General features: G+C 37.6%; 1 protein-coding gene across 1 annotated transcript; it reads right to left on the reverse strand.

Annotated features, from left to right (window-relative positions):
• Positions 1-1,719: 1,719 nt before the first annotated feature.
• Positions 1,720-20,463, reverse strand: LOC140137470 (galactosylgalactosylxylosylprotein 3-beta-glucuronosyltransferase 1-like). The gene is made up of 4 exons (XM_072159169.1): positions 20,262-20,463; positions 3,779-4,242; positions 2,980-3,273; positions 1,720-1,853 (listed from the first exon to the last, which is right to left on the reverse strand). The coding sequence occupies exons 1-4, from the start codon at positions 20,341-20,343 to the stop codon at positions 1,776-1,778; spliced, it is 918 nt and encodes a 305-aa protein (XP_072015270.1). The 5' UTR covers positions 20,344-20,463; the 3' UTR covers positions 1,720-1,775.
• Positions 20,464-21,010: the final 547 nt, after the last annotated feature.

Below are 21,010 nucleotides of genomic sequence, written 5' to 3' on the forward strand. Positions count from 1 at the left end.
AAAATTGGAAGTTGAGATATCGGCCTTTAAAAAGATTTTTGGCTATTTCTCCATTTACGATCCTGCCCAAAAGTGTCTCCTTTTGACATGACACGTCACAAATTAGCATTTTCATGATTGTGTAACAATCTAAAATCTTACTTGAAACACCCATGACGACGCTGTTTATAGATACCATCACACTTGCTTCTGCGGATGAAGTACTGAATTCTCGCTGCCATTCGACGAAAAAGAAAGTCTGAGTTTGATAAAAACCGTACTCTACGAAACACATTAGAAAAACACTGGTGATAACCATGTAGCCCCAGCCACCCTCACGTGGCTTTGTATTAGTTTGGTGAATTTGGTTGCTACTGTCTGCCATTTTGTGTCTGTGTTTAGTATGTTGGTATAGTCGTCTAAGTTTCCAACCATTCCATCCATTGAATGTAAATTGTTAGAAATATGGTGATCAACTAGTTTAAAACGCTATGAAATTCATGAAATTGTTGATATTTTGATTTTGCAACAAAATGTTCAAATACATAATAAAAAAGGCCTACAATCGCAAAGCAGACGTCGTAGTCCGAGTTGGACCAGAGAAGATGAGTGAAGCAGCAAATAATCAATAAAAATATTTGCAAAATGAAGTTCGACGGCGAAATGTGACAATATTAAAAACAAGAAACATAAAGCCAGATCCGGCGGGGATAAATTACCATGATTACCCAAATGACCGTCGTTTGCCATCGTTTACCGCTGCTTACCATCGATTTTTTTTATGTAAGGGCTGTCCTTATCTGGATCGTATATTGGATATATAAACAATGATAGAGTAAAAATTTGAAACAATTAAAAAAGTCATAAAATGTATTTATTTGTCTTCTATTGATTTTTGTAAGCTTTATTGAATAAGCATTTGTCTGACGACTTTACACCGTCTTCGTCGTGGATGGTCACATATGGATTATGATAAGGATAATGAACTGAGTGCAATGGATTAGTCAAGATAATCGCACGCGCCGTGGAGTTATTGCATTTAGCTCGATTATCTTGACGAATGCATTTGCACGAGTACATTATCCGTCATATACTTTGAGTGTATTAAAACAATAGGCAATATTAATTGCTGCATTCATTATATTAGTTTGAATATTAGGGAAAATATCTTAAAGAAGCGAAGCGTCATATGCTCCAGATTTTATGGCGTCAGGTACCGAAAAGAAAATGTCATACGAGATCAACTTTTGTCCTGGAGGTACCTCGAAGTCCTTTATCTTCTCCACAAATTCACCACATATGACCTGCCCGACATCTACGATGGTCTGCTGACCGGAGGATGGTCGAGTTGAAATTGACGCGATGTTTGGGCACATTTTGATAACATTAAGGGGGTACTACACCCCTCGATAAATTTGTGTCTATTTTTGCATTTTTCTCAAAAACTAATAACACACTGGTAACAAAAGTTACGTATAATATAGGGTCAAGGAATCCAATTACTACACTGGAATTTCAGTGACCCAAGACAAGCGGTTCGTTGTTTATGATAAGAAATAAGGTACCGCTAGGATGTACCTCATTTCCTATCATATATACTGAACCGCTTGTCTTGAGTCACTGAAATTTCAGCGTAGTAATTGGATCCCTTGCCCCAATAATGTACATAACTTTTGTTACCAGTGTGTTATTATTTTTGAGAAAATGCAAAAATAGACACAATTTACCACAGGTGTAGTACCCCTTTTATATCCATCGAAATACCCATGAGCTTGTTGTTCACACTTCTGTTCGCTTCATACTTCTATATATGAATCGTTTAAATTTACATCCGGCCATCTTGGTTGTTGAGTTTTGGTGTGCCAAACATATACCTGGGACCAAGCAAACAAGACAGAAAAGCTCACAATAACACTAAGTCTGGTCAAATTAGCGGCTGTGCAATAATTATGAGCCGGTAAAATTGCCAAATAAATGGCGAGCCAAAAATCGCTTTCCCCCTTCTCTACTTGCAAAAAAAATCTTTCCCCCTTCCCTTTGCACATGCTAAATTTTGGGATCCCAATTTTGTCTAGATATGATCTTGCTGGCGGGAAAATTAGCATATTTAAGCGTTTCCGGAGTCTTCTTAGAACGTTTTATTAAATGTGTGTCAAAAATCGCTTGGCTCCCCTCTCGGCTTGCCAAAATCCCCCGTCTTTTTGGCTGGCCAAAAAAATTACGCCTCCCCAATTTTACCCTCTCCCGAGCTCATAATGATTGCACATCCCCTGATGTGTATATTGTATTGCAATAATTAATTGCCCATTTAATTAATAGTTCTATTATATAGTAGTACTATTGTTCCAACATTTGAACATGTTGAACGACGTATTTTCATAAACTGATAATATACAATTATTGCTACAATTATATAAAACCGTTATAGAATTTTGAATAGACAATTCTTATAAAGTTTCTAAACTAACAGAATAACATTATTTTTCAATACTAAGAATCAGTAAAAACAGTCGGATTAAGGATAAATGTGACGTGTCATGTAAAAAACAGACACTTTTGGGCAGGTTATCAATTTCGAAGTTTTTACATATCTTAAATAAAGAGATATTTTGCTCCACAACGCCGTTTTCCGCAATGAAATCGGACAATCCTAAGCGAAGATATTTAGTTCGTAAGCTATGGTATTATAAAATTGGAAATTGAGATATCGGCCTAGCTTTAAAAATATTATTGACAATGTTGAGAGTAGGAAGCACCTTGAAAAATGTCTAAAAAAATTCAAGATGCCTGTTATATTCCGGTCTGAAACTATCAGACAATATTTTAAACATTAATAACATCACAAATTCGCAACAAACCCAAATTGTTAAAAAATCGCCCGGGGCAGATTTTTGGCTACTTCTCCATTATAACGATCCTTCCCCAAAGTGTCTGCTTTTAACATGACACGTCACACATGTAAAAACTAAATATGGATCAAATAATAGTCACACTATCTACCTTAGTACATCTTTCTGCTTTTGGTTCCAGATCTTCTATTGCCACAAGCTTTTCTAATAACCTTGTCTCTAGATATCCTAACGGCGCCTTTATGTTGAAACGAACATCTGGCTTTTCGTGAAAGAGTTTCAGGTTGATGGCAAAGCCAGCCATATCGGTTGCAAACCTTCTGCTTTCCGGGGCCCAAGCATTCCAACCTGTTACATAACCTTCAGCGTTGACAATGGGTGTCTCAAATCTCCTTTGACCGGATAATCCCACTGGCCACACTGACACTTTCTTCGTATATCGCATCTGTAGAATAACGGAAACAAGGGATTATACTTGGTGGGTAATATAAGTTATTTTTGCCCATAAATCATGGACAATAATAATTGACTGTAGGCATCTGTACTAAATGGCATCTAAGAGTTTTAATTCTAGACCTTTTTTACGAAAAAATCGGCTTCGATGTAAACATTGCACTTTACCACCCTTAAATGAACATCTATAGTCCATTTTATCATATCTCCTCAACGAATGGATCATTTAATTTTTTTACCAACAAATTGGAAATGGTTTTCCGCATTTGGTAGGTTTGGAAGTAATTATTCACGTATGTCAGGCTAGAGTGTCTTGCTAGTATTACGAAGGTAGCAGGTTCGAATCTGACCAGATGCACTGACTTTCATTTAGACATTCATGATTAAAATTTGCTCATCCTATCAATCTAAAGATCTAGGTATATTAATTTCCACAGCATTACTCGATTTCGCGCGACTAGTAAAGCATAAGTTCCTCCTTATATATGCCAACTCACCTCTTCAAACAGTCTAAGACTGTATGTATTATCATCATCAGCAAAATAAACCACTCCGGGTTCATCTGCTTTTGTATTCTCTAATAACCAATCTATGCCGATGTTCCTTTGTTCAACCCCTCTTGGTTTCGATGTGGCATATTCATTCTTACCAACTTTGTATTCCAACGACGTTCCAACATTCAAATGCGAATGGTTAAGTGCACTTCCCTCCAGAAAATTGCTGACTAAACTTGTTTTGTTCTCAGAGTCTTCCACTAAGATCCAGTGGAAATTAGTTATGTGTAAGAAAGTGTTTAACAGTCGTGTAAGCTCAGCTTTTTGCACCGGTCTGGCGTAAGTTGGGGTTATTGCAAAGATTTTAGGCTTAGGTTTTGGCACCGACCTGGTATTGTTCCGGGTTATTGCAACGATTGTAGGTTGTGCCCTGGGATGGAAAACTATATTGTTACAATGGGGTAAACCTGCATAGAAAGATTAAATTAAAGCAAATGTCAATATAAGTCTATATTAATATGTAAGCCCACAGCAGCTGATATCCCATCATGCTCTGCGGTACCATAGTATAACTGCATATGCCATATAAAGTGTACACCAGGCCTTCTCAACTAGTTTATTTGAAGTGCCAACTGGGAAATTTTAGTGATCATGAAGTGCCAACATGTTAAAGGAGGATTTTACGAAGGAGCGCTTGTGCGACCGAACGCATAGCGGGTGGGCCCACTGTAGGGGTCCACTAGGTGAGAGCCCCGGCCGCGGGGTTCCAGGGGCAGCGCCCCGGAAACTCTAAGATTTTATGGCTTTCTAAAGGCTCAGATGTGGTATTTCACCCCTTTTTTGTTAATAACTTAAGTGAAAAACATTAGTAAATTTAACGTGCGCCACTTCGTGCGCCACTTCGACTAACTTCAAGCGCCATAAGTGGCGCGCGCGCCGCCAGTTGAGAAGGCCTGGTGTACACCTTTGTAAGACCTTTGTTTGGAAAAATATGATCTCATCTAAAGTATTGTGAAACTATCCATATCTCTCAATATCCAAGCCGCTCTTACTTATGTCTTGTATGTATTTGCTATAGTGCAATGCATGATGGGATAATCCCGTCAGCTGCTGTGATGTTAGCCTGAACCTTCGTGGTTTCGTTTCATTTGATTGGAGGATTGTAGTTCACATGACATTATGCGGTATATGACCCATTTTCCTTTCCCTTGACGCACTCTCCTCTGACGCAAAAATCAGCCTTGAGTGCTCACATTAAAAAATAATGGTGCCTCGTTGACAAAACGCTTAATTGGGTATCGCAGTATCGTAAAAATTAAACGGTAGTTGCAATAAGCCCAATCGGCATTGGAAGTTTGCAATGCATTGTAGGACAGTTTTTGCAGTTTTAGGACACTGTGTCCTTTGACCTTTCAGAAAATTCAGAAATATTGGGATTTTGTACGTACAAAATATAATCTAAAATGTTTTACAATATTTAAAACAAATATAAAAAATATTAGTGTTTTATAAATTAATTATTTGGTATTTTTAATGATCAAAATTGTGACAATAATAAGAAAATTAATAATAATTACGTAAATTTTCCCGATATGTCATGTATGTCAGAGGTCAAAGTGTCCCAAAACTGCTCTCAAAAACCGGAAGTTAGAATGGCGATTGGGCTTATTCACTTCAATTTTTTTTTACAAAAGGTGACAATTGAGTGTGACATTTATACAAATATTCAACAATGGGAGAGTTCAAATTGCTTCTCACGTAAATATTGATTCTTGATTTTGTCCCCATTTTTTTTATCTTAGGCCTTTTTGGTCCCAAAAAGTGCTTGTTTTTGGTGTTTTGGGGCTTTTTGTTGTTTTTGACCAAAATAAAGGTTTTTAAAAAGACTGACTCAAACATTTTAATATGACCTTTCTCTTGGTGGGAGCACGTGTGGCCGAGTGGATAAGGCGCCCGACTCATAATCCATAGGTTGCGAGTTCGAACGTGTTGTGTCCTTGGGCAAGGCACTTAAACCTCATTGCTTACTGGGGGTGGGGTTGGGTTAGATTGGATGTTTATAGTTGTTTGTTTCAATGTTGCAATATTGGCGCTGATTAAGCTGCTGCCTGCAAATTGCATTGTGTCTGCTTAGGTGTGTTTAATGTACAATTCTAGCAATTTGACCTGCGGGTCACCATTAGAGTTTGAAATAAAACCTTCCTACCTCTTTCATCTAAATTAAAAATTAAGTTCCTAGCTTATTTCCCTGGGTCCATAGAAACTTGACACCTTTAAATCCAAGATTGCAGCCAATTGAATATGCAAATTATATAGGTAAAAATCGTTTTTTCCCCTTTTAATGACACAACGGTCCTACAGATCAAAGTTGGTAATCATCATAGCACCTTTATTAAAGAAAAAGTGACTTTAATGAGGGTCTTCCCTTGATCATTTGGCCTATTTCCGCCAGGGGAACAGAGGATTTTCATATATTTTCGCATACAAATTTCGCACCTCCCCGCCCCCATATCGAAGGACAAATTTCACTTCCCCCTTGAATCCTCCGTTGCTAATTTCATATCACCCCTCCTATATTAAGGTCAAAATTCCATGCCCCCTACTCAAGTCAATCAAAAAATATCACGTCTCCTCTAAAATCTTCCATTCCCCCTGGTGTAAATAGTGATGGCTTCCTAATGTAAACATATGTTACACGTACACGAGCTGTTAATGATCTTTTATTGCTTAAAGGGACATTTCGTGATCCACAGCCTCATCCCTCCACTTTTCTCAAAAAAGTTGAGATTTTTATATCATTGGAAACCTCTGGCTACATAATGTTTATGTACAAAATATTTCTTGCAGATTAATTCGTTTACCAAAGATATCGTGAATTTGAATTTCGTTCTGGTGCACCAGAACGAAATTACAACGCATTGTCTATGGAGCAGTGTAATACACATAATCATGCATAACTCGCGAACGCAAAATCGGAATCATCTGAAATTTTGGGAGTAGGTTATTTTCGTGAATAAATAAAAAAAAAAGACATAAATAGAGGATGCTAGGATCACGAAATACACATTTAATCTTAATGGTTCGTTGCATGATGGTAAAAACAGCATTGACCTAACAAATAAATGATTCATGCTAAATTTAAAATTGGTATAAAACGTTTGTTTTTTTCTCGTTTACAAAATTTTAATATTTGTCATGAAAAGAAATTGTGTCTGGCGTGAATTATACTATACAGTGTTTATTCCTATGGCTCTTTGACCCTTGCAAATATTAATTGAAGCCCCTGGCCCTCGATAATTACGCACAAAAGAACGCGTCCCCTTAATTCTGATCCGACCTTTAAAAGGTCTGCCATTAAAAAGAAAGTAGATCCCATTAACAAAGCAGTAAACAATGACAGATGTCCGACGGACATTGTCCGTATAACAAACTGGGACCAGCAAAATTCGTTTCGACACTAATTTTGATGATCTGTCATCCCTGTTGCTTTAACTACGTGACGACGATAAGGCCATCTTAATTTAATAATAGTTTTTCTCTTAGTAAAATTGCCTGCTTTTTGTGTGGTAGATTTTCAGGTTTTTTTCCGCTTTTTATTTAATTTTTCCAAATCACCGAACAAAAATATCACGTCTGATATCGTCAGACGCCAAAATAGCCTAATTCGTAATTCTTCATTTTGACTACATAACCTCTAAGGTAGATGGAAAGGTGGTCTATTCTTGTCAAAAAGCTCGTCCGATAAAAGAAAAAAAATAATTAAAGCAGAAACAATAAAAAAAAAACTAAAAAAACGCATTCCACATTATTTTTTAAATTTGGGAAGGGCTTTGAGACGAACTATTAAATTAAGATTAACACAGACCATTTATTCGATTTTGATAACATGGTATCAAAATATTGTTCTTGTTATACAAATTCAGATTAATAATATATAGTTTTCACTATGTGCGACATTTCGTTACCTTGGTAAGTGCAATATGACACTTGAATTTTTTTTTTATTTTTTGCAATGAGAGGAACACTTTGAGTTATGTTTTATTAACTTTTACCCCATTGTGACCTTTGAACCTTCGTGGAAGTACGGGTATAGACAAAACAGAACCAATTCTAGTTTTATCCTTGAGGTGTAAGGCTGCGATCACATAGAAGTATACTATTCGGCTATACACCTATCCGACTTCGCCATTACTGCGCGGTGTCCCCGATGTAAAACTGCGGTGTCCCGAGGTCGGGGGTTCTATCCATTATTTATTGTGTGCTATACAGAATTGTACCCGGGGATTGTACACAACAGTGATATTCAATACACAATCATGAGTATTGAATTACGAATTAAATCTCCCGCTCTGGTACATCTGTGTTGCCGTCAATAGAGGGGCAAATACAGTAAACGTTTCTCGGATTGGTGTATACGGTGCACGCGTATAGCTGAAATCGAACAACGTAATTTCATACTACCGGGTCACATCAGAGGGCACTATTCGAAAAGGCCGTATACCAGCGTATAGTATAATAATATATGGGAATCGTACGTGTTCGATATTCGTGCAGCGTATACCGTCTTGTTCGGATATGTGGCACCTGCAATTTGCGGGTGTACATAAACAATTTGACGTAGAAAATGGTAAGTTTAGAACCAATAGCTCCTTTGTAGGCCTATTCATTTTCAGTGGCTCCGGAACCGGGGCTAGGGGGCCCGCCCAGGGCGGGATTTACCTTTTTGGGGGCCTTGGGCCAGGCCAAAATTTCGAGGCCCCCCAAACGCACAATGAGGAAGGCATCTGCACTTAAGTGGCAAAGTGGTTAGATTTTACTATGACATTTGCGCGCGAAGTGCGCGAAAAATTTCAATTTTAGGGCCCTGGGGCAGGCCAAAATTGGAGGGCCCCCCAAACGCACAATGAGGAAGGCATCTGCACTTAAATGGCAAAGTTCAATTTTAGACTGTTGCACTTCTTGTATAATATTTTGACCCAAAACTGATGTTTTTCGGCTTAAATGGAATATGCACACTGCACAGGGCAATTTTTGGGGCCCCATCTGGCCCTATGGTAAATCCGTCCCTGCCCGCCCCCAATAATTTTGGTGGCTATGGAAATTGGGCCCCCAATAAGCTCCAATAATTTGAGCCAAGTACAATTGCCCCCCAATATTTAACATATTCCGAAACCCCCGATTTTATTGCAATTTCATAACATGCCTTCATATGTAGGCCTACCTGTTATACTATCAACCCGGGCTCAATCAACGAAAAGGCCGTCATACCAGCGTATAGTATATAGTACAGTGGGAATCGTACGTGTTCGATTTTCGTGCAGCGTATGCCGTTGAATGTACCATTTTGTACCAATAAAAACACCGGGAAGGGTCGCTCAACTTTGGACGTGACGGTATGTGCCTGTCAGTAGGCCCCTGTTTTGAAGTTGACTATACCCGAGGACCACTTTTTTAAAAGTCATACCCGATGACCCCCCCTTTTTTTTTTTTATAGTTACGGCTACCCAAAGACCAACAGTGGTCGCACTATAAAGCGCTGTCGTACCCATTCCATTCGTTCTCTTTGTTTTGTCTATGTGCCTACTCAGCCTTGGTCTATTTGATCGGCTCCAAAAGACCGAGTAGGGCGCGCATGCTACTCTATGTGACCCGCCGTGCCCTATAGCGTATACCGAATAGCGTATAGTGAATATCGTATACCGTATACTTCTATGTGATCGCAGCCTAAGGATGCCAAAAAACATTGGTTCCACCGCTTAAGTTGTTTTTTGCGGACTATCAATTTTAAACGTCTTATTTTCTCAAAAAAGGAGCTATTTTCACTGTCTTCATAATATAAGCTTGCCAATGAATATGATGTTGTCCGAACACTATATATGACCTTTAATATGATGCCGGATCAGTGACCAATTTAATGGCGGAACCCCTTTGTTCGAAACAATGGTACCATTTTATGAATAGCTTGTCGGAAAATCAAAAATGACATCAAGGGAACAAAGCATTACGTAATCTATTGCCGCTCCTTTCTATCTCTAACCTCCTTGGCTACAATAATCAAAGTGAGGCTGTACCATACTTTTATAAAGAACATAAAGTATCCGAACATTAAGATATGGTTTTACTATCAACAATAACATGCCTAGCAATTTGGAGGAACTTTCGCTGGACTCATAATTATTAAGAATTTCATTATTTACACAATCATACGAAATACAAGGTAAATGCAATTGCGGCTTCACATCGATACTATGGGTGATAACATTTGGAATACAGCCAATTACTCTCAGCAACACACTCAATCAATTTGTTTGCAACATTAGCAAAACACATTTTTGAAATGCCATTATCACTCGTTAAAACATCATTAACAATTATGTGACTGGACGCGGCGAGTCAGCCGTAAAGTCGGCCCCGGTCAATTTTGTTTTATTTCGTGTTTAGAAAATATATACCATAAGCTTTAAAATGGTATATCATTTGACTTCAAACGATATCCAAAAGCGGGGTTATGATTTGTTGAACTCTGTTCCTTCGACAAAATTGTATTTTTTTTCGGTTCTACATGTGTTTTTTTTTCTACATTTCTGGTAATAAATATCCAAGTCATAATTGGCGGTCATTTCAAATCATCCTTAAGTCAACGAGGTTCAGAAATATCCTCTCATTGTTCATTGTTGATTATACATACCTAGACAAAATACAATGCTTTGTTATCTACCACTTGAACAGGATTTGGCCAAAGCAAACAAAGACAAGAACTATTCTATAGAAATAAGTAGAAGCTTATTATCCTCTTCAGCAGTAGTATTATTGATTGATTTAAACAGCGTTTGATAAGATACTTGTCGCAACGAATTGATACACCTATGAATACGACCTTCACATACATTTTACACTTTAACTCAGAATACAATAATTTGCCGAGTTTACGGCCGTTTCGCCGCGTCCATTCTCATAATAGTATACGGAAAAATGACATATGTTTTGTTTGATGTTTTGATGTTATTTATTTTGCCCGTAGCATTCACACATACTCCAAAGTATGTTGAAATCATGACATATGTTTTGTTTGTGTAATCATTCATCTTGCACGTTTCCATGATATGACGTAGTAGTTTTAACTTTTAAAAAAGGACATTCCTCGTATTCAGAATACAATTCGATATAAAGTGGCGGCGCTACGGTGCACCGCGGTGGTGGGGTGGGGGTTCAAAGGGGGGAGAGGCATTTCCACCCCACAATACCCCCCAGGTTCAACCCCCCATGTCCCCACGATGTCCACATGCCCCCACCCCCGAAAAATAACGAGAATACATGAGAAAGTGTTTAATTCGACGTATAGATCCGAATCCACGACCGATATTCTCTGACTTAAGGGATCTGGAATGAGCGTTTTAATTTTTGTGGGACATGAGAGCACATCAGACATATCGAATTGCATTCTGAATACGAAGAATGTCTTTCTGATATCAAATAACTTTCATTTTTGAAATTCACGATATAATACAAATTTTATGACAAATTATTAAAATCCGATATTTTTTACCTTTTTGATATATAACAGTCCTCGAAGTAAATTCTATAAATCTAATGATATATTCTTAAAGTGTATGTAGCTGGGAGAGTCGACGATCAATAAACAATTTTGACCTTTCATATTGAAGACATGGATTTTTCCCCCAAAAGACCTAACTTTTTTTTGGTGTTTTGGGACAAAAAATCCATATCTTCAATACACAGTGTCATCGCCCCGAATCTTCATAGCCGAAATCGCCATGGTAGGTTGAATCACAGCCACGCACGGCCATTTTGTTCCGACCTGTTTAATAGTTTTGAGATGCATAATAGGCTGAGGGACATCCGACTAAGGCTATAGCCCTGTGACTGACCTCTCTGTATGTGAGTGAGCATGGTATGCGCCATGAGGTCATCTGCTTTTAGACTGCCTCAACAAGTGGCCTGCGTTGCGCTATAGTTCGGCATATATAAAATCAGAATGTTTGTCAGTTTGTGAGCTCAATACGCACTGTTCTTTCGCAATACACAAGCTGACGACTATCATATCCTCTCAACACATATGTGGCTGGACGCGGCGAATGAGCCGTAAACTCGGCAAACTTCATTTCGAGCTACAGGTGAAAATATATGCAAATCTCGTATTTTGGCGAAGTTGAGATTTTTGCAGATTTGAAATGTTTAAGCTTTCTTCTAAACACATACAAAGTTTTATTTTAAAGAAATAAGTGGAAATATGAAATAATCCACATTTTCTGAGGCCCATCTGATAAATGGTCATTTTGCTTCCATAACTTTGAACGCGTTTTTCTCGGTTTCGCGTTTTGATTCATGACAACCTATAACAAGCCATAACTTCGCTTCTGATTGTCATATGAAGTTCATTGAGGTGTCATTTTAATCCCTGAAACATGCTCTTTGCAAATATGTAAAAAAGTAAAAATAACCAGAGAGGGACTTTACGGCTTATTCGAGGTGTCCAGGCACATATATTCAAGTGCAAGGGAAAAAATATGGTTTCTTTAGAATAAAAAAAAATACGGGAGATTTTCATCATTTGCTACCCCGGTATCCAAAGATTTATCGTCTGAATATCAAATCGTGCGTAGCACATTCACGTGTATCGATCCCGGTATTGATTTTAGTGTCTCTGCTGTACCAAGTAATTATTAACCAGGCGATGTCGGTGTGCAATACGAAAGGTCAAAATTTTCAATTGATCATCGGCTTTTCATCCCACCTATACATACACTTTTAGTATAAATCATCAGATTTATTAAGTTTACGTCGAATACTGTTAAATATTGAAAATGATTTTTAATCATTTGCCATAGAATGTGTATTACATTGCGAATTTCAAAAAATCTAAATATTATTTGATATCAGGAGGACATTCTTCGTATTCAGAATGCAATTCGATATGTCTGATGCGCTCTAATGTCCCACAATAAATACTGTCCAAATGTTCACACCCTATCCCTTAATAATGCCATAATTGTGCCAACATCAGTGTTTGTCTGTCTGCACCTGTCTTGTGAGTCAGTCAATATTTTTTATAATCAAAATTTACAATACTTATGGCCAAATTAGTGTGAAAAAGGCTTAAAGTGTGGTTTTCCTCAATATGCTCAAGGGAACCTTCAAAGACCATCATAATTATTATTTATATATTTGCGATATATTAGTAGAGTCCAGATCAGTGAAAAAAAGCAATGCTTAACCATATGATAATTAAATTATTATGTTTTTTTTTTTTCATTTGCTAAATGCATACGAAATCAGCCCGTTTAAACTCTAGGTGCTTACAAGGTAAAGGTATAGAGGTAAATACTAAATTGAACACTTTCAACGCTAAACTAAACACATAGACACTTAATGATGAGCACATCAAATCATTTGGGTATTGAACGTATATACAGGGTGAATAAAAAAGTGCAATAGGTCAACGAATCAATATTCACGTAAGAACCAAGTTGAACTTTCCCATTAATTCCACACTCAATATTCACCTTTTGTGAAAAAAGAAAGTAAACCCTTTAACTTTTATGAATCATTTTACGGCGATACCCATCTTAACTCTTTGTCCACGAGGCACCAAGTAATTTGAATGAGTGCACACAATTCGAAATAAAGACACCAGATCTGAAACTGGCAAGGTTGATTTTTGCGTTCGATTCCCTTTTTCGGTTCAAACTAACTTTCTAATATTACTTAACGCCTTCATACCTCACACAACTCTAACTCCAATTTTTCAATTTCCTACAATGTGTCCAACTTATACTGGATATTTTGTAATCCACACCACTTCAATTTGCACGCATTCCTTTCGACATTTGAAAAACCCTCCCATAAATGTGTATGTTTCTTTTATAGAGAACATTTTTAATGTAAGGGTAAATACAAAACAGGGACAATAAAACTTTGGGGCTCCATTCTACTTCAGTGCCAATGAGGTTAAGAAAATGGCAGTTGTTCCAATTCTACCTTACAAAGAGTGTGCTGACATTCAAAATGTATAAAATGTCCCGTGGACAAGCATTAAAATCGAGTATCGCTGTAAAATGTGTCAGAACAACAGAACGGTAAGTGCTAATTACTTAGTTTTTTTCATAATATACAAGGCCACTAACTACTAATGAATATAATCATGTGTTTTAAATCGTAAAAGTTCAATCTGGTTATAAAATAAAGATAGATTCTTTGCACTATTGCACTTTTTTGACTCACCCTGTATATTGTTTTTAGAAAATAAACACCCTATTCATGGACTGAACATCTTAGTGTTGAGCACTATAGACATTTAGTTCATGAAAAGTGTGTCTAATATTTTGTAATGAAATTCGTATTCAACTTTTTTATGTAATTTGCGGACCTTTGCATCACTTAAGTTGCAGAAATCTTATCACATTTTGAGAACTTTACGCTACTGTGCGACATGTTAAGAGATGATGGTAGGGACACGTGTGCATTGCATTCAACATTTAATAAAGATGTTCTGTGTACTTTTATGATATCAAAAATGACAATTCAATCAAATTTGTTACTATTATTACAATTTACAGATATTAATTTCGTGCAATTGTAGGCACCTGTGTGCATTTTATGCATTTTTGCATAGTTTGTATTCGTTTTTGCATATCAATACCATCAACTTAATGATCTTAGTGTGTACTTTCATGGAGCTGTAGTAGCTGGGCAGATTATTGACTTATATGGCCACAATTGTGCATTTAGTGATACAAGCACCAAAATTGGTCCAGACACTCCCTTTGGGTCACTTTATACAAACACAACGTTAGCCAAATTAAAATCCAACATGGCCGCCATTTTTTCAAGATGGCCGCCACTGAATGACCCATATTAATGTTACAAAGAATTTATTGGCCATACAAGCTTCAAAAGTTGCAACTAACCTTTCTTTGTGTCACTTATCAAGCAGAAATATAAAACACTTACAAAATCCAAGATGGCGACTGTATTTTTCAAGATGGCGGCTATTTCTTCCTAGATGGTCGCCACTGAATGGCATACATTGATGCTACAAAATTAATTGGTCATCATACAACCACCAAAAGTTGCAGTTACCCTCTCCTTGTGTATCTTGTCATGAAGAAATAAAAACCACTTACAAATCCAAGATGGCCGCCATTTTATTCAAGATGGCCGCCATTGAATAACAAATATTAATGTTTAATACAAAGAATCAAATGGTCATACAGTGAAGCTACAGTTAACCTCTCATTTGGTCATTTAACGAATCATCAAAATAAAGTAGTGTCATAATTGAAGAGCCTGATGATATGAATTGTGATTTGGCTTGACATATTAGGGTACCCTTGATGCTTACAAATCTGTGTTTTAACATAAATGTAATAAAACTTGTTCTCATCAGTCCTGGTATGAACATGAGCACTGTGGCGTACGGGGAAGACCGTATTTGTAACACATCGTCCACGACATTCCTTAGTATATCCACATTTTGTTAGTTCTTGGCCAATAGTCGCAATAGGAGGAAAGTTACTCCAGAAGATCTTACAAATATCAGCTTCCTGTGTCCAGCCCCAATTCTCTGGCTGATACTGTTGATTGACTCCAACTCAAACTTGCCTGGTACGGTTGCAGCTCGAGTATTTGGGATCGAATCAAATGATCTCTGCTTACGAGCAAAGAGTTCTAACCGTGCATCATTCACTCTTGTAGCAGTGCTGGACCTGTCATACATTGTGACTACAAACCTGTCTCAAGAGCAGCAGCATTGGCAAATATTTACTCAATTTTGAGAAAACATTTGATACCTCAATATGCAAATTCCATGTTTGCCAGGCTTTACCACGGAAGGCAGACTCAATATCACAACCACTAAAGGCGTGAACGAATAGCATATTCCATTAGTCTTTTCATGGCCAATTGCATCAACGAGTTCATGTATTGGTATACATCTCAGATATGATTATTGACCAAAGGAAAGCCACAACTTCTGCAGGCCAAGTTCTTGCAAGGATGGCAAAGTAGGTATTGCAATGATGACAATATAAGTATCATTTGCCTTTATCATTAAGACATTCTTGCCTTCCTTTACCGCATGCCTGTGGCGTGTACAAACATACGCGTATCTGCCTCTTCGTGGCTACATGGAGAAATATCGTCCAAACTGATCACATGCACATTATTGCTGAGGGCAAGTTCCTCCTTAGTTACGACTAACGGATCGACTGTATCCATGTCGGCGATTTTGTCTGCAAGTAAATGGAAGAGTTCTGCATTGTTCTCAGTACCACGCATCCTGTCACCGTCTTCTGGCTCCTGTTCCTCGCTTCAATCTTATTTCAGACTTTAAGCTAGATGGCAGGTAGACGTCAAAGACATTGTTTGTTATCTTGTACTTGGCAGACAGTGCTTGTACATATGGGATATGACAGTTACTCTGGCATATTCGTCAAATGTTGTTGATGTACGTGAGGGCAGACAGTTTATCAATGCTGATCTATCAACAACGATAGCGTCTACTTCTGGCTCTTTATCTGGTAACATCACTTGCGATTGAAGAATGTCAGTAAGGCCAGATTTCGGGCACGTGTATAGCATTCTGTTGTCTCTCAGAGATGCAGGAACTGGCTGGTTTTCATATTTGAAGAACTCGTTTATATCCCACTGCCTACTTTTGGCATGATATGAAGAGCTGTGAGAAGAGATTACAGTGTGGCTTTCTGCTTGGAATAAGTGGCAGCACATTCTTGAATGAAGAAGCTAATTGTGTTCTTTGTGATGGATGTATAGAAAAGTCTTGTTCTTGGCTCTCTAGTCGATAAACTCACCAAATATCTCAATGCCCCTTTCATAATGTTTGCCAAGCAGTTCATGAACACTAGATTGTGCAATGTCCTTTATGTTAAGAGCCAGTCACTTGACTCCTCCTGGAAAGGATTGCCCATGTCTTGAAGAACTTTGGTTAGGTTCCAAGCTTTGGCAAGGAACTCTTGTTGTACTTTCATTGTTTGCTCATGGTGGTTGATGTTTTCTGTTGCATCTTTAGCCTCTGATGTTGCTTCATATTCAGAAACCAGATGATATATATGACTTCAGTGTCAGCGACCTTCCACCTTCTGACGGATCCTCAGTCACACCAATTGCTCCCCGTCACCTTCGATAACAGCATTGACTTGTTCATGAGCTTCGTCTATAGCCATTGCTAAGAAGTTCCGATATGATTTCCATTCCAAAACTCATTGGCTATATACTATATCATCATATCCCTACCATAAATTGTATCCAACGTGCATAATTGAAATTATTGTTAGCAAAGAAGTATGGTATCAGTACATACTGTCCAGACAAGGCTTCACAGTACAGAACAAAGTTTGCTTCTCTGAATGAACGTATCAGTGCCAGAATAGTGAGTTCCGTGACGAGAATGAGATACCAGAATTGGAATTGCGGGATCTGACATTTCCCTCTTGCCAGTCTCTTGCCAGTTGGCTTGTTCTCAAGTGTTTCACTCGAGTATATAGTCATTGTATGCTATCTTCATCAGCCTATAAAGACAGACAGCTGAATATGCGATGTGCTTGGCGTGTTCTTGTGATGCTTGAAGCTGACAAGAAAGACTACCAGGCGATGCCACCCCAGCTTTAGTAAATGCACTTGTTCAACCACTATCTTTAAATGTAGCGAGTGGTTGGTCTGCAGCAATGACAGTACTGGATTCAATAATGCCACTGTGTCTCTAACTTTGTCCATGCCATACCTGATAGTGGCACCAGAATGGGGTTGATCACGAAGCAACGGCAAGAGTGATGTGATACTAATCTCAAACTGCTTGCTTCTAAGCTGTGATGCATGGTGTCGGCCATCTTGAAAATGGCGGCCATCTTGATAATATCAGCCATCTTGAAAATGAGACCCACCTTGCAGATACAAGTTGTTGATTCTTGTCTCGATAGGTTCAAGGGAGATATAAACTGCAACATTTGGTTCTGTATGACCCTTTAGATACTTTGTAATATGATTATGCTTACATTGTATGTGTCACATTGTGAGAGCTATTTTGAAAAATGGCGGCCATCTTGAATTATCAAGTGGCTAATATGATTATTTGTAATGTTCATGATAATGGACCCAAAGGGTTGTTCATTTCTCATTTTGGTCCTTGTATATCATTTTGATCTTCGGTTATATCAATATTTGGCCTTCAATGGCGGCCATCTTTAAAAATGGCGGCCATCTTGGATTTTTAAGTAGCTGATATGTTGTTATTGACTCATAGAAACGCCCAAAGAACAGTTAAATACAATTTTTTGTGCTTGTATTGCAACTTTATCCACCACAACATTAATATCCATCATTCGATGGCGGCCATCTTGAAAAATGGCGGCCATCTTGGATTTTAATTTGGCTAACGTTATTTTTGTATTTAGTGACCCAACAGAAGCATGTGTGCCAATTTTGGTGCTTGTATCACCAAATGCACAATTGTGGTAATAATCTGCCCAGCTATAGGTAATTAAAAAATAATGACAAGTCAATTAAACGAATTATAGCGTGTTTCTATTGGGACCGTTTACCGGTAAAAAGACGGTAAAGGGATTATTTCTGCTCAATAGAAACTGACCTTCCCCGCTATTTACCGGTAAACAGGGGCGATTTTTACCGGTAACGTTTTCCTTCTTGAGGAAGGAAAATAGCGGGGACGCTTACCGGCAAACGCCAATAGAAACTCACTCCGTTCCGATTGAATGTGCATACAGGGAAGAAAACGGAAGTTGAGTCGCGAAATTGACCTCTGTTCTGTAGACATGTATCAATTTTCAACTTTAAGTGCATATCATTAGATTGATTAACTTTACTTCGAGAACTGTTAAATGTCAAAAATATAATTTTTTAATAATTTGTCATAAAATTTGTACCGGGGGGTATTATATCGCAAATTTTAAAAATTCAAAATTATTTGATATCAGTTAAGGCTATTCCTCGTACTCAGAATGCATGCAATTTGGTATGTCTGAGGTATGTCTGAAAATTCAGCAACTCAAAGCAAGTAGTTATTGATTTATTGATCAAATGTTGGGTTTCCCTCATTTTCGACTGTTACTCCAAAGCTGTTGTCTGTGCTGAAATAAAATTTCCAGTGCAGTAGTTGTAGTCCTTGCCCCTATAATATACATATCTTACTGGTCCCCAATGCGCTATAATTTTTGAGAAAAATGCAAAAATAGACACAAAATTGGGCAGGGGTGTAGTACCCCCTTATTAGTCAGTAAAATGCGTGATTTTAATGCGTAATTTGGAAAAGTTTACAGAACTCGAGAGCATATATACCTCTGCCATCAGCAACCCCTTCCCTCAAGCTTGTCTTCGCTAGCTGCTCTTTTATAGATTTTACGTTTCCTAACGTGCAGTGACTTTTTTTCTTCTAAAATAGCCCCTGTCCTCGTTTGTAATTTTGTCCCATAATCTCTTGCTTTAAGGGTGACCATTCTTTTCGCGCTGTGTTCTTTTGGTTTACCTGCTATGTAATTTCTATTTTCTCTTTCATTGTATTTTGTACAAAAACATGGTGAAATAAATGAAACTGAAACTGAATGACCATTATTCCAAAGCGATTGATTGTATGTCAGATTTGGGATATGCATTCAAAGCAGAATTTATTTATGCGCATTATGACACGTCATTTGTTGCAATGGTCCTAATATTGATGTCGCAGCGTATATTTAAATGAAACTACCCATAGATGACAACCCTGATCTCATTCATTGAATGATACACGTATGAGGTGTACATACAAACGCATGCATCGGCCTAAATTTTAAAGATTCCTCTCGCGTGCTTACCTGTACGCGACATGGTACACAACTATCTATGGAATGCGGCGCTTTTGTGCTGGCGCGAAAATTGGTGGATGAACGTACGCATTTAGCGCGTATTGTACCACCATGCTTAGTCTTGTGGTTAGATTTGATTGATAAACAAGTATGATTGACAGTGTGTTTTAGAGAACGAAGTCCCGGGGTAAAGTTCTGCTTAATAGTGAAAGTCCATAGTCGATTTTAACTCTGATAATAAACTGGCAGATTCTAAAATTAGAATTGTTCAGTATTGAAGTGCCATTATATATAGTTACGCCATTATGATATGTTGCATTCAATAATATAAGCCTACGTATACTTTACTTTTACTGTCACAAATATAATTATATAAACCTTTTCATAACCATTTTATACTAGTATTTTGATGTAATAAATACCAGTATAATTTCGAGTTCAACTGAATGCGTTCATCATGATTAATAACATATTTTTATTTAAACGGCAAAAATAACTAGCTGGGTTTCTTTCACTTCACCGTGTTATTTCAGCTCAAAATCGATAGAAACCGTTCCCGATAAATATTACTAGTATTATTTCAGCATTTTGAGTATATAATAACAATTTAAAAATTTGAAGGAAATTGTACATTAAGGTTTTAACAGACATACCTAAACGATACCAGTAAACGATACCAGTAGAAAATATGACGCAGCACAAGAAAACCAACTTGCTGTATTTCAATCTGCCCATCTTGATGGAGGCTTCCTATTCACGTTTTGTTGTTCGATTTATTATAAACGTTAATGTTTCCGATTGATATTATACTCCGGTGATATTTTCTCTTATTAGTAACATCTGGAACCAGCCTAGACCAGGGTAAAATGAACACATGGGCCCATTTGAACAGCGATTACGCGCAGTACTTCATAAATGAAGGCGTGTTTGCAATTTCAAAATTTTCAAATGATCGTCGGCTTTTCCTCCCAACTACATACACTTTTAAGTACATACCTTTTGATTTATCAATTTTACTTCGAGGACTCTTGAATGTGAAAAAAAAAACTAATATGCCATAACATGTGTATTATATTGCCAATTTCAAAAAGCCAAAAATCTTGATATCAGAAGGACATTCCTCGTATTCTGAATGCAATTTGGTCTGTGTGATGTGCTCTCATGTGCCACAAACAAGGACCCGTAAGAAGCAAAGAAACGAGACCTTAATTAGCCGTATAATAAACAGTGTACTTCGTGTATAAATGCGCTTTAATAAATGCGCAAGTGACATCAACAAGTCGCCATATTTAACTAATATGTAAGTTACCAGGATGTATACAAACTCACCATACAAAAATAAAGCGGGAAATTGTTCTTGCAAAATAGTGGCATTTAAATTATTGCAACGGGCAAAATATTT

This window comes from Amphiura filiformis, chromosome 2 (assembly GCF_039555335.1).
Source record: "Amphiura filiformis chromosome 2, Afil_fr2py, whole genome shotgun sequence".
NCBI lineage: Eukaryota > Metazoa > Echinodermata > Ophiuroidea > Amphilepidida > Amphiuridae > Amphiura > Amphiura filiformis.